The 14,606-nt window shown below is 45.4% G+C and overlaps 1 protein-coding gene across 7 annotated transcripts in view; it reads right to left on the bottom strand.

Moving 5' to 3' along the window:
• Positions 1–14,606, bottom strand: part of CEP170 (centrosomal protein 170) — a 183,480-nt gene that overhangs the window by 139,116 nt on the left and 29,758 nt on the right. For all 7 annotated transcript variants that reach the window (XM_074990081.1, XM_074990082.1, XM_074990083.1 and 4 more), the window contains exon 2: positions 12,873–13,018. In XM_074990081.1, the coding sequence (XP_074846182.1) occupies positions 12,873–12,977 (105 nt within the window). In that variant the 5' untranslated portion in view covers positions 12,978–13,018. The remainder of the gene's footprint in view (positions 1–12,872; positions 13,019–14,606) is intronic.

Here is a 14,606-nt window from a genome sequence, read left to right as displayed (position 1 = left end):
TATGGATCCAGCACCACCCAAAACCCTCTTACACCCTAACATTTATCCCATGCCCTCTCCTGCACCCAATCTCCCTCCCTCTTAGATATTAAGAATTATTAACTTACTCAAATCTCCCACACCCTCCACCATAACTGATAAAATTTTTATTGTAACCACAATAATCTTTCAGTGATCCTTTTATATATGTTACCCAAATATTAGAGAAAGGACTCCCCGAGGTTCCAAGACATAAAGCCATGAAGAACATACTACATAATCCAGTTCACAGTAATCTAAATTGAAGTATAGAATCATAGAATACTAGGGCTGGAAGGGACCTCAGGAGCTCGTTGAATCCAACCCCCTGCCTAAAGCAGGATCAACTCTACCTAGATCATCCCAGCCAGGACTGTGTCAAGCCAGGACTTAAAAACTTCTAGGGATGGAGATTCCACCACCTCTCTAGGTAACGTATTTCAGTGCTTTAACAGCATCCTAGTGAAGTAGGTTTTCTTAATATCCAACCTACTCCTCTCCCTCTGTAACTTTAGACCACTGCTCCTTTTTCTGCCATCCATCGCTACTGAAAACATCTTCTCTCCATCCTCTTTAGAGTCCCCCTTCAGAAAGTGGAAGGCTGCTATCAAATCACCCCTCACTCTTCTCTTCTGCAAACTACTTAAGCCCAGATCCCTCAGCTTCTCCTCATATGTCATGTACTCCAGCTCCCTAATCATTTTCATTGCCCTCCGCTGGACCCGCTCCAATGCATCCATATGCTTTCTATACTGGTGGGGACCAGAACTGGACCCAGTACTCCAGTCTTCACCAGTGCCAAATAGAGGGGAACAATAACTTCTCTATGTCTGCTGGAAATGCTCCTCCTAATGAACCTCAATATGCCATTAGCCTTCTTGTTACAAGGGCACACTGTTGACTCATATCCAGCCTCTCATTCACTGTAATCCCCTAATTCCTTTCTGCTGTACTGCTACTTATTCAGTTGGTTCCCCGCCTGTAACAACGCTTGGGATTTTTCTATCCCAAGATCAGGACTCTGCACTTGTCTTTGTTGAACTTCATCATATTTCTTTTGGTCCGATCCTCCCATTTATCTAGGTCATTCTAGACCCTATACCTGCCCTCCAATGCATCTACCTGTCCCTCTAGCTTAGTGTCACCAGCAAATTTGCTGAGGGTGCAGTCCATCCCCTCATCCAGGTCATTAATAAAAATTGTGAACAATACTGGTGCCAGAACAGATCCCTGGGGCACTCCACTTGACACTGACTGCCAACCAGACATTGAGCCATTGATCGCTAGCCATTGGGCATGATCGTCTAGTCAGTTTTCTATCCTCCAATCCATACTTCCTTAATTTATAGGAAAGAACATTGTGGGAAATGGTACCAAAAGCTTTGCTAAAGTCCAGGTGTATTACTTACATTGACTTCTCCCACATCCACGAAGCCAGTTACCTCATCACAGAAGCTAATCAGATTCGTCAGGCATGACTGGCTCTTGGTGAATCCATATTAGCTAATCTTGATCAATTTCCCCTCTTCCAAGCACTTCCAGATGTATTCCTTGAGGATTCCCTCCATGATTTTCTCAGGGACTGAGGTAAGGTTGACCGGTTGATAATTCCCTAACCTATCATCCTTTCCTTTTTTTAAAGATGGTCACTGTATTTGCCTTTTTCCAATCATCTGGAACTTCTCGATCTCCACTCAAGTTTTCAAAGATAATGGCCAAAGGCTTTGCAATGACATTTGCTAATTCCCTCGGTACCCTTTGATGCATTAAATCTGTACCCATGGATTTGTGTGCGTCTAGCTTTTCCAAACAGCCCTTAACCTGTTCTTTTCCCATTGAGGGCTGCCCAGCTGCTTCCTATACTGCACTTCATAATTCAGTAGTCTGGGATTGGCCGTTGTCCATGAAGACAGAGGCAAAAAAAAAAAGCATTTGGTACTTCAGCCTTTCCTACATCATCCATCATAAGGTTGCGTCCCTCATCCAATAATGGTCCCACATCTTCTTTGAGCATCCTCTTGTAGTTAGCATGTCTGTAAAAGCCCTTCTTTTTACCCTTCACATCTCTTGCTAGCTGCAGTTCCAACTTGGCTTTTACCTTCCTAATTACTCCCCTGCATTTTCCAACAATTTATTTATACTCCTCCTGTATTCAGCATCACAGACAGTTCAAATAAGTGAGGCAGACCCCTCAGAGAATGGGCAGATGATATAGCAGACCAGTGCACAGCCAGTCTACAGAAGCTAAGCAACTCCGCACTGGAGAGGGAAAGATGGAAGGAAATAGTGAGGGAGGCATCGGACACCAACAGGATCTGAGCCCATGGTGGTTGTTGTTGATGGTGATTAGCCATCTGTCCTAGTTTCCACATCCTTTTTGAGTTTAAGCTTGCCAAGGATTTCCCAAGTAAGCCATGCTGGTTGGATACTATATTTACTTTTCTTAATGCGCATCAGGATAGTTTGTTCCCATGCCTTCAATAAGGTTTCCTTAAAATATGCCAGTTCTGCTAAACATATTTCCCTTCATAGTAGCTTCCCAGGAGATCCTGCCCAACAGTTCTCTCACAGTCAAAATCAGCTCTTCTGAAATAAAGGGTCTGTATTTTACTACTCACCTTTCTTCCTTTTGTCAGGATCCTGAAATACACCCTCTCACGATCGCTGCAGCCCAGGATGCAATCCACTTCTTTCTCCTACTAGTTCTTACCTGTTTGTGAGCAGCACATCAAGCTGTGCATGGCTCCTGGTTCCTTCAGCACTTGTACCAAGAAGTTATCCCCAACATTCTTCAAAAACTTCCTGAATTGTCTGTGTGCTGCTGTACTGGTATCCCAGCAAATGTCAGGGTGATTGAAGTCCCCCATGAGAACCACAGCCTGTGATTTGGAAGTTTCTCTTACGTAGTTGTCTGAAGAAATACTCATCTACATAACCTGGTCGTCTATAGCAGACACCAACCAGAACATCATCTTATTGCTTCTGCCTCTAAGATTAACTCAAAGACTCTCACCTGGCTTCTCCCCTTCCACATACCGGAACTCTGAACAATCATACTGCTCTCTTCCATACCCCTGCTCCTTTTCTCCCCTGCCTGTTCTTTCTGAACAGTTTATACCCTTACATGACAGTGCTCTAATTAGGAGAGTCATCCCACCAAGTCTCTGTTCTTCCAATCACCTCATACTCCTTTGACTGTGCCAGGGCCTCTAATTCTTCCTGTGTTTGTTTCCCAGGCTTCTTGCATTTATGTACAACCACCTGAGATAACTAGTTGATTGGCCTACTTTCTCCTTTTGAAACAAGGGTCCTCCTTTGTTGTACCCTCCTCCTCGCCCACTCACCTCAGGGCTTGTGTCACCATCCCACAATGAGCCTAGTTTACAGCCTTCCTCACTGGGTTTGCAAGCCTACCCAAAAAGATGCTCTTCCTTGTCTTCATTAGGTGGATCCTGTCTCTTCCTAGCAATCCTTGTTCCCAAAACAGAATCCCATGGTCCAAGAAAAAGAAGTTACTCACCTGTGTAGTAATGATGGTTCTTCGAGATGTGTCCCCGTGAGTGCTCCACAGTAGGTATCGGGCTCGCCCCGGTGCCGCATATCGGAAATTTCCAGCAGTCTCCGTCGGGTCGCACATGTGCTGATGTGCGTCGGTCCTTCGCGCGCTTTCGGTCACATGCGTGATCCGGTCCCCACCAGTTCCTTGACCAACCACCCCGGATGCTTCTGAAAAACATGAAACAGAGCTCCGAAGTGGGGAGGAATGGGTGGGTAGTGGAGCACCCTCGAGGACACATCCTGAAGAACCATCGTTACTACACAGGTGAGTAACTTCTCTTTCTTCTTCGAGTGGTCCCCGTGGGTGCTCCACAGTGGGTGACTACCCAGCAGTGACCCCAAAAAAGGAGGTGGGTACCCGATTTATGTGCAGCTTGCCCTTGAAAGGACTGCTGTCGACAGGCGTGTATCCTCATCAAAACACCCGGTGCATGGCATAATGCTTGGCAAAGGTGTCATAAGATGACCAAGTCGCCGCTCTGCAGATATCTCTTAGCACGATTCCCTTGAAGATGACCGTCGATGCCGCCATCGCTCTGGTGGAGCGAGCCCTGGGCGGAACTAGCAGAGGGGTCTTACGAAGCTCATAACACAGTCTTATGCAGGATACAATGTGATTTGAAATCCTTTGTGAGGATAGGCCTTCCCCTTTCGACCTGGGTGCGAGGGACACCAGGAGTCTGTCCGTTTTCCGGAAAGGCTTAGTTCTGTCTATGTAAAAGGCCAACGCTCGCCTCACATCTAGTAGGTGCAGCCATGCCTCCTTGCTGGAGTTGTGAGGCTTAGGATAAAATGAGGGTAATACTACTGGTTCGTTAATGTGGAACTCTGAGGAAACCTTTGGAACGAAGGCTGGGTGTAATCGTAAGATCACCGCTTCCTTTGAGAATATTGTGCAGGACGGTGTTGCCATTATTGCTGCAAGTTCGCTCACCCTACGGGCTGACGTAATTGCGAGAAGGAAGGTTGTCTTCATGGTAAGTAACCGGAGGGGTACCGTGGCCAATGGTTCAAAGGGTGGTCCTGACAGCATGTGGAGGACCAAGTCCAAGCTCCATGACGGTGGTAGCAGTTTCCAAGGGGGGTACAGGTTTGACAGCCCCTTTAGGAACCGAGTGACAATAGGATGGGCGAATATGGTTGGCTCTTCCTCTTTGTGTTGAAACGCTGACATAGCTGTGAGATGGACCTTTAGTGAGGATAGGGAGAGCCCATCTCATTTTAGCTCCAGCAGGTATTCTAGAATTAAAGTTACAGGGACGTCCAGAGGAGTTAACTGCTTAGAAGAGCACCAGGAGATAAATCGTTTCCACTTCTGCACGTAAGTCCTTCTAGTGGAATTCCTTCGACTGAACTCCAAAATTTGTTTCACTCCCTCCGAACATGTGCTCTCTAAGGCACTGAGCCATGGATTAGCCACGCCTGTAGGCGGGGTCCTTGAGGATGTGGGTGCACTATGGACCCCTGAGCCTGCGTGAGAAGGCCCAGCACTACCGGTAGGGGCAGTGGCGGGCAGCATGACATGCGCAGAAGCAGAGGGAACCATTGCTGTTGGTCCCAGGTTGGGACTATGAGTATCACGTGTGCTCTCTCCCTTTTGGCTTTCTCTAAAACCTTGTGGATGAGTGTTGTGGGAGGGAACGCGTAGAGTAGAGGGCCCTTCCATGGCACCATGAAGGCATCCCCCAAGGATCCCTGTCCTATGCCTGCTCTGGAGCAGTACTGAGGGCATTTCCTGTTGTTGTGAGTGCCAAACAAATCAATTTGGGGAAACCCCCATTTGTGAAACACTTGTCGGAGCAGATCGGAATGGATCTGCCACTTGTGCGTGAGCGCAAAGCGTCTGCTGAGTTGGTCTGCCTTCACGTTGTGGACACCTGGTAAGTATGAGGCTTTTAGGATTATATTGTTGACAATGCACCAGTTCCACAACCGGACTGCCTCTGCACAGAGCGCGCGAGATCTGGCCCCTCCTTGTAGGTTGATATAAAACATGGTGGAGGTGTTGTCGGTATTTATCCCGACTACTCTGCCGTGCAGGTATTTTCGAAAATGTCTGCACGCACTGAATACTGCTCTGAGCTCTAGTATGTTTACGCGCAGTGTCTTTTCCGCGAGAGACCATAGCCCTTGAGTTACTTTGTTGCCAATGTACGCTCCCCATCCAATGTGGGATGCGTCTGTCGTAAGAAAAATTTGTTGTTGGCGGAAGAACACCCCTACTAGCAAGTTCTTGGGATCTGCCCACCATGCCAGTGACCTTCGTACCTCTGTTGTGGGCGATACTGCCCTGTGGATGGCATGGACTATTGGTTTGTAGACGCTCGCCAACCAATGCTGCAGGCCTCGCATATGCAGCCTGGCATTCTGTACCACGAATGTGGTGGTCGCCATGTGTCCCAACAGCTGTAGACATGTTAGGATTGGCACTGTGGGGCTGTACGTCATTACTTGTACCAGGGATTTGATGGCGTGGAAATGGGCATCGGACAGGTATACTGTTGATGTAATAGAGTCTATGTGTGCCCCTATAAACTCTATATTTTGCGTGGGCTTGGTCTTTGATTTCGAAAGGTTGATAACTAGGCCCAATGAGGCGAATGTGTTTGTAGTGATGCATATCATGCGTAGGACCTTTGCCTTCAACGCCCCTTTCAGTAGGCAGTTGTCTAGGTATGGAAAAAAGAAGACACCCTACTTGTGTAGGTAAGCTGATTCTACTGCCAGCATCTTGGTAAAAAATCTGGGCACCAAAGAGAGACCAAACGGAAGAACTCTGTATTGGAAATGCTCCCTGCCTACTGTGAATCGGAGAAGACGTCTGTGTGCCGGGTAAATTGTTATATGAAAATATGCGTCCTGTAAGTCGAGGGCTGCAAACCAGTCTCCATCGTCCAGTGCCGTGATTATGGAGGCAATTGTAGTCATCCTGAAATGCTGTTTGCGCAAATGCCGGTTGAGGGCCCGTAAATCCAGGATTGGCCTCCTCCAGCCTCCTGTCTTCTTCTCTGTTAGGAAGTATTGTGAGTAGAAGCCTTTCCCTTGGAATTGTTCCGGTACTCTCTCCACCGCCCCTATAAACATGAGATGGTCTACCTCCTGTTTTAAACTTGTCTCGTGAGAGGGGTCCTTGAAAAAGGACCGGGTGGGAGGTTTCGGTGGTGGTAGTGATTGGAAGGGGATCATGTATCCCGTGGCTATAATCTCCAGTACCCATCTGTCTGTAGTGATGTTTCACCATTGAGAATAGAACGGTTTGAGCCGATGGTGAAACGTGCTGAGATTGGCATTGAGAGATGGTCTTGATCTTGCAGTCCTCGACATACCCGTCAAACTTGCTGTCTCAGGGCTCGCCCCGAGGGTGCATGACCCTGCTGGGGGCGACGTCTGGGGGCCCTATACTGTTGCTGTTGTAGGTGGCGCCCCTGGTTGTAAGCCCGTTGATATTGTGTATGCTGTGGTTGATAAGCGTAGCACCTTTGCTGGGGGTAAAACTTCTTCCTCCTGTATGGGGGTATATATGCTCAGGGTCCTAAGTGTGGCTCTCGAGTCCTTGCTGGAGTGTAGGACCGAGTTGGTTGAATCTGCAAATAACTTTTGTCTATCAAATGGAAGATCTACGATTTTTGTTTGCAGATCTCTGGGAATACCGGACGTCTGGAGCAACGATTCCCTACGCATTACCACTGCTGTGGCTGTGGAACGTGCTGCTGTGTCCGTCACATCCAGGGCAATCTGAACTCCTGCTCATGAGGCCGTGTAGCCCTCCTGCACAATTGCTTTCAGAACCGGTTTCTTGTCCTCTGGAAGGAAATCCATGAGGGAGGTAAGTCTGGAATAACTGTCGAAGTTGTGGTTTGACAGGTGTGCGGCATAATTTGCCATTCACAGTAGTAAGGTAGAGGAGGAATAGACCTTCCTGCCGAATAGGTCTAATTTCCTTGCATCTTTATCTGACCCTCCTGACTTATACTGGGGTGTCTTGGCTCTATGTTGTGATGATTCGACCACCAGGGAATTCGGCTGGGGATGGCTAAACAGGAATTCCATGCCTTTGGCTGGAACAAAGTATTTCTTATCCGCCCTCTTATTTGTGGGTGGGATGGAGGCCGGGGTCTGCCATATGTTGGTGGCTGATTCCATAATCACTTCATCTAGTGGGATGGTGATCTTGGAGGAAGCCGGGGATCTCAAATTTTTCAGGAGTTTATGATGTTTTTCCCTGCACCTCTGCTATCTGAATGTCCTGTGTTTGTGCTACCCTCTTGAACAGTTCTTGGAATTGATTAAGGTCGTCCGGGGGAGAGATATCCCTGTGGACAACCGCCTCATCTGGGGAGGACGAGGAGGCATCGCTATGATACACCTCCTCTGATTCCTCAGGTTCCTGACTCTGTTCATATGCTTGCTCTTTTGAGGGTTCAAGAGGGAGGTCCAGGGCCTTTGGACCAATTTCCGGCTGGGAAAGCTGTGGTCTTCCCACAGAGTGAGACTGTGTGAAGGGGTGTTGGTGAGGTGTGGATGGGGATCTACCCCCAGATCTGGACCCCCTGTGCCGATGTTCAGTATGGTAAGGACGGCCATAACAACAGGGGCAAGGGCCCAGTGATGGAGATCTGGACCACGACCGGAATGTGTACATACGGTGCCTAGAAGGGCATGACCTCTGAGATGATGTTGACAATGGCGGAGGTGCTTTGTGATAGTATTCATAGGGATCCCTGCTGGAGGTTGGTAAAAGTTGTCTGAGCCAGGGGGATGGTGGTTGAAGGAACAGGGATGGAGGTCTGAAGCAGGCTGTTGGAGTTGCTGCCCGGTGTATCTCGGGGCGGGGCTAGGCGATAACAGCAATGTGATGATGTCCGGAGATGGGCTGCGGTGCCAGGTATCGGCCTTTGCTTTTCCCCATTCCTGAGTAGCAGATGCCGCTCCCTTTGGAGCCGGGGACCTCGGCACCGTAGTCGGTGCCGCTGTACACGATGCCACGCGGGTAGTTTCCTTCAGCACCATTGGGCCCCGTGCCGGGTACCCTTGTTCCGGTGCCGTCAGTGCTGCGGTGCTCAGTGCTGTGGAGACGGTGCTGCCGATTCCAGGGCCTGCGGGGCCCTCGGTGCCAACTGCTTAATGGTTGGAGGCCCTTGCGCAGCTGCATGCGCTGCAGTCTTCCCGCTATGAGCAGCCAACGGGTCAGGGCCCTGTGCTCCGCTCGTCCCGCTCGCGGATGTCACCAGCAGGGATAGAGCTGGGGAGAGCTGCTGCTTCTTTTGCACAGAGGAGGTTAGGGAAGCCGACTTCCTCTTGTGCGACCCTGAGGGCCCCTCTTTGTGGGGCTTCTCTGATGGTCCAGGTTGGAGGGCCTTATCAAATAGAATCATCTTCAGCCTCATTTCCTTGTCCTTTCGGGCTCTAGCTGCAAGCTTAGAGCAATGAGGACACTTTTGTGGAATGTGGGTCTCCCCGAGGCAATGAATACACTTGCTATGTCCATCTGAGGCAGGCGTGGCCTCACGGCATGACTCACATTTCTTAAACCCCGGTGAAAACATTGCCTGGGCGTTTAAGTCTTTGCATGTTAATAGAGCACTTAACAGCTAATCAGTCCTGGAACAGATAACGTTCGCGGCCTTAAGATAGCAGACCGCCTGAGGCAGCCGCCTCTGTTCTTCTCTCTCTCTTTTTTTTTTTTTTTTTTTTTTTTTTTTTTAAACTATATACACCTCTAACACAAACTACTTCAACGGTAATAACTAAACTAAACTATTAACAGTAAGAAAACACAGTTTTATCTTTCTCAGGCGTTGGAGCCGGAGCGGATTCTGTCTGCAGCTGTTGGCAGTTGAGAAGGAACTGGCGGGGACTGGATCGCGCACGTGACCGAAAGCGCGCGAAAGACCGACGCACATCGGCGCATGCGTGACCCGACGGAGACTGCTGGAAATTTCCGGTCTGTGGCGCTGGGGTGAGACTGACACCTACTGTGGAGCACCCACGGTGACCACTCGAAGAAGAAACCAAAGCTCTCTCTCTGACACCACTTGTGCAACTATGCATTCATTTCCACAACTCGACGATCCCAACCTGGACTCCTTCCTTCAACAGGGATGATGGACGAGGACAACACTTGTGCTCCATATTCCTTGATCTTCCTTCTGAGAATTACAAGATCTGCTCAAGGTCATTCTTTGCTGTGCCACTGGTTCCTACGTGGAGAAGTAGGAAGGGATAATAATCTGCAGGTTTGATGATTTCTGGAAGACTCTGTTACATCCTGATTTCCAGCTCCTGGTAAGCAGCAAACGTCCTTGAGATTCCAGATCTGGACAGCAGATGGATGACTCTGTCCCTCTTAGGAGGGAGTCCTTGACCACCACAACCTGTCTTTGTCTCTTACGGGTGGTGGTCACAGAACCTCACCCCTCGGACTACACTCCCCATGACTTCCAGTCAGTGGGGTTGTCTTCTGATTCCTTCTCTAGGAGGTTTTTGCCACAGCTTTCTCCACTGCAACACCTGTGCAGAGAGCCTGAAAGCAGCTACTTACCTCCACGGGAGTTGGAGATACCTGAATTGGCTGTCTTCTCCTGGAGGTTACGTGTGTCTAATTTTCTTTCTTCTTTTCTACTACCCTCACTGGTTGCTCAGCCTGCTGAGCCTGCAGGACTAAATGTTGCCTTCTGTTGAGGAAGTCTTCACCTTCTGATGGACCGGAGGTTTGATATTTGGGCCTCAAGTCTTCTAATCTTTTTTTTCCCAAGATGGCAACCAGCTTGCACTTGGTAGACAATATCCCTTCTTTCTTCTGGGAGGATGGCAAACATGTCACATGCTCTGCAAGTCACAACAGCTGACTTATCACTACCCATTTTTCTCTTCCTGAGAGAGGTCTCTGAGATGTTTTTAGTGCTGCCTTGAAGGGCAGAAGAGAAACAAACTGTAAGAAAAAGACTAATTGGTATGCCCCCCTCCTCAAAGCAAACTCCCTGTTGGCTGCTGCCCTGTAGCTGCCTTTTGATAAGGCTGCTGGCTAGTAGTAGGCTAGCAACTGCAGCTCACACTCAAAAGAACAATATAGCACTCAGTTCATAAACTGTGACCTAAGCATCTAAATGCAGCAAAAACCAAAAACAAACAAAAAACCAAAAACAAGACCAAGAAAAATCTCTCTCTCTCTATCTCTCTCTAGCTGTGTCTAAACTACACAGTTAACTTCGAAGTTGCTTATTTTGAAGTCGAACATCGAAATATCAGACTTTGAAGTTGCACCTCTACACACACAAAGCTACCACCCCTTATTTCAAAATAGCGTCCTGGTACTTCAAAAGAAAGCGTCTACATACCAACAGCCCCTATTTTGAAATAAGAGGCAAGGAAACAACACAGACAGGTGTAGCATGGCCGACAAGCCCTTCCAGGCTTGCAGCCACCCACTCCCTTAAAGGGCCCCTCTCAAAACCCCCCACCCCGCATGTGCTCAGGGCTGCCAGCCAGGCTGCACACAGCAGGGCAGATCATGTGCTAGGGAGCAGAGCCAGCCAGGGACAAGATGCCTTGCCAGCTGCTCCCCCAGGGGGATCTTCTCTCCGCTGTGGACAGCAAGACCTATCACCATCCCTGACAGATTTTTTCTTCTTTTTTTTTTTTTCCAAATATATTTGCCCCAGATCCCTAAATGGCCCCCTCAAGAACTGAATGCATTACCTTGGGTTTAGCAGGCCAATGGCCAAACCACGGGCCTATTCCTGTTGTAAAAACTAGCCTTGTCTGTTATTCTTTTCAGACAACATGCTGTACAGAGTTTCAGAAAGTACACATAACAAACAAAAATAATCTCTGTTCTGTATTTTAAAAGAAATGTTTATAACCCTCCTATTAAATACCATCGCCAAGACTAAATAATGACAGAGAGGTAGCTGTGTTAGTCTGTATCCTATCAAAACAAAAAAGCAGTCATGTAGCACTTTAAAGACTAACAAAATAATTTATTAAGTGATGAGCTTTTGTGGGAGAGCCCCCACCTCCCTACTGTCCCTCTGCTCTTCTGATTTGCCAACCTTGATAACAGTTTTTCCAAATTGTCAACCTTGATAACATTTTTGGACCTCTGTACTTTATGTACTGAGTCTGTTCTAGTGAGGCTCTGATCTGAAGAAGTGGGTCTGTCCCATAAAAGCTCATCACCTAAGAAATTATTTTGTTAGTCTATAAAGTGCTACATTACTGCTGGTTTGTTTTGAAAGACCAAAGAAAATATTCACAAAACGTCTCAAGCCAAGATCCTGAAAAGAATGTATGTTTAAACTTAAATTCCGTAAGCAATCCCTCTGGAGCTCATGGGACTATTAGTGGTACCAAAATTAAGCACATGCCTGCTAAGAAGCTCAAGGCCTAGAAGAGGCCAGTAAGGTAACAGTTGCAACACCCAAAAAATTGATATGACTTGAGATAGTGTACTTCAGTGTGTGTTTAGAAATCCACTGCCTTCATCCTGGAGGTTATTTAAATTATTCAACATATTTTAAAATACCTAAATACTCTTTTCTACTAACCAGTCACTGAATATTCTCATTCCCTGATGTGTTTTTTTTGTTTTCATCTTTTTAATTTCCCAATGGCATTAAACATTTCTGTAATTTTAATTAAGAATGACTAATATATTTCTTGTAAGAACGACTGAAGAGGATGCCATTCGTTTAAAATTTCCATTTTTACTTGGTAAAAGACAAGCTACCGAATCTTAAAAGCTGTGGGGAATCATACTTTTCATATATGCAAGAGCCAATCATCTTAGTAACACTCAATAACACTAATGGTTTTATTGGTAACATTATGTTCTTCCTCTCAACAAAAAGATAACTTCATCAGTTCACAATGGCTGTTGGATATATAATTAACACAGTTTGAAAGGACTCTCCAAAATTACCTTACTACGTTTGACAAGTTACTTAATATGAAGGCCAGCTTATTGACCAAATTGTATAGGCACTATGAAAATGATGTTTCAACCAATATGTCATGTCTAATTTCTAATTTGTTTGTTGAGATACATGAAACACAACCTCATCTTTTGCCTTTTGAATACACAATCACTGTTTAAAAGCTACAAATGCAGCACATTCAAACTGTTTTTGCATGACGAATGCAAAAGATTAGATTAATTAAAACTGCTGGCAAAACCCAGAAACGAGGAATCCAAAAAACCCTCAACAGTTGGCAAACTTAATTCTCAACAGGAATATAAATCTAGTGTATTAAATCCAAATTTTGAACAGTTGCACATGGAAGGCTGATGCAATTACCTGCAACATCAGCTCACAGTCATCTCTTCCAACAAAAATCATCTCTCGTGGCAGCCTATGGCGGGTGCCTCCACTGCTCACCAAAAACCAGGATGTTAAGCTCATTTTCTGCTTAGCTGCTAAGTCCTTGGCAAAGCTACGTCATCCTACAGTAAGAAAGAGACAGAGAAAAGTCCATTTAGTTATTTTTAGCTATAGCTCCAACTCAGCAACTGCTGTGAGCAGCATACATAAGCAATCTGAAAAAAAGCAGTTTTCAAGAGCACATATATTTCTCAATGGATTGAATCCAGATGTTATAGGAAGCAATAAACACTACTAGATTTACATAAAATCTGAGGGCTTTCGTTCACATTTACTAGACACTTTCATTTGAATAGGAAGACTTAATCAAAATACATCAGTACCTAATTAGATGAACAATGCCTGAGTAAGGTTTTCAGAAAGATTTTAACATCTAATTGCTTATTAAACTGGCAATTAATATGTTAATGTCACATTATCACAATCAACATCAGACAAGATTAGATACACTCATTTCTTCTGATAAATGGAATTTAAGTAGCTTGTATGAAACCATCTGTCTTAATATCAGTTTCATTTTCCCCAAAACAAATTATATTAAAAATAGAAAGAAAATATATGAATATTTAGTTTTCCTTTTCTAAGTAATCCAAAATTAAACAGTACCAAGGAAAGTGTATTCTTTGCTCTTCATTTGAAAAAAATATAAAAGTAGTACATCTTTCAAATGTAATAAATCCTCAAGACAATTAATAAAAATTATTATTACTGAAAACCAAACCAAAGTATTAAAACCTTTAATAGACCCACAGCATGTATTACTAATGATTTTTGGCCAATAATTTACATTGTCTCTTGATTAATCAATGGACAATCTAGGATACGGAGCATTTAATATTTTTCTCAGATGAAGAAAAATACACATTCAATAATACCCTGATAGTCTGAAAAATTAATACACAATGTATGAGGAGGGCACCAATGTATTTAGCTACTGGAAAACAGATTTTAAAAGGAGCATCCACAAAAAAGCCTTCAGTAGTTGAAGAAAATGTTGAAAACATAAAGCATTTATGAATCATTTCAAATCTCATGTTAAAAAAGTAGCAGTCAAATAATATTCCTGAAATATTCTAGTTGATAGATATTCTAGTTGCAAAACTTGAGAATAAATATATTGACAAAGATCTAAGTCAGTACAGCACTCACATTCCTTTCACTAGGAGAGAGTCTCAAAGGTAATGACAACCTGAGATCTCAATTCAACAAGCAAACAACTAGAATTTTAGGTTTGGTTCTGGATTTCAGAATATTAAGTAAAACTGATATCTGTATCACATTTGATGTGGCAAATGCCACCTGATAAATAAAGTTTGCAGCAGTTCATGGCATCATCTACGAAAAACTAAGATGCCAAGCAGAATGTAAACACAAAAGACTCATCTACATTAGCCTCCTCCTTCAAAGAGGACATGTAAATAGCCTGATTGGAAACAGCAATGAGGCACTGCGCTGCATATGCAGCACTTGGTTAACATAATTCCTGCCGCTTGAACTCAGAAGTTGCTAACTTTGAAACACTGGCAAGCAGTGTAGCTCTGGGCACTTTGAATACCTGCGCAACTTCGAAGTTCCCTTACTAATTTCCTCTCCTTCCTTGTTTCCTTCCTAATGAGGTGCTGTATATGTAGCGCGGCACCTCACTGCTCT

Source organism: Carettochelys insculpta, chromosome 3 (genome assembly GCF_033958435.1).
Source record: "Carettochelys insculpta isolate YL-2023 chromosome 3, ASM3395843v1, whole genome shotgun sequence".
In the NCBI taxonomy this organism is placed as follows: Eukaryota; Metazoa; Chordata; order Testudines; family Carettochelyidae; genus Carettochelys; species Carettochelys insculpta.
The sequence above is the reverse complement of the archived record's forward strand: the minus strand, read 5'-3'. Positions and strand labels throughout refer to the sequence as shown.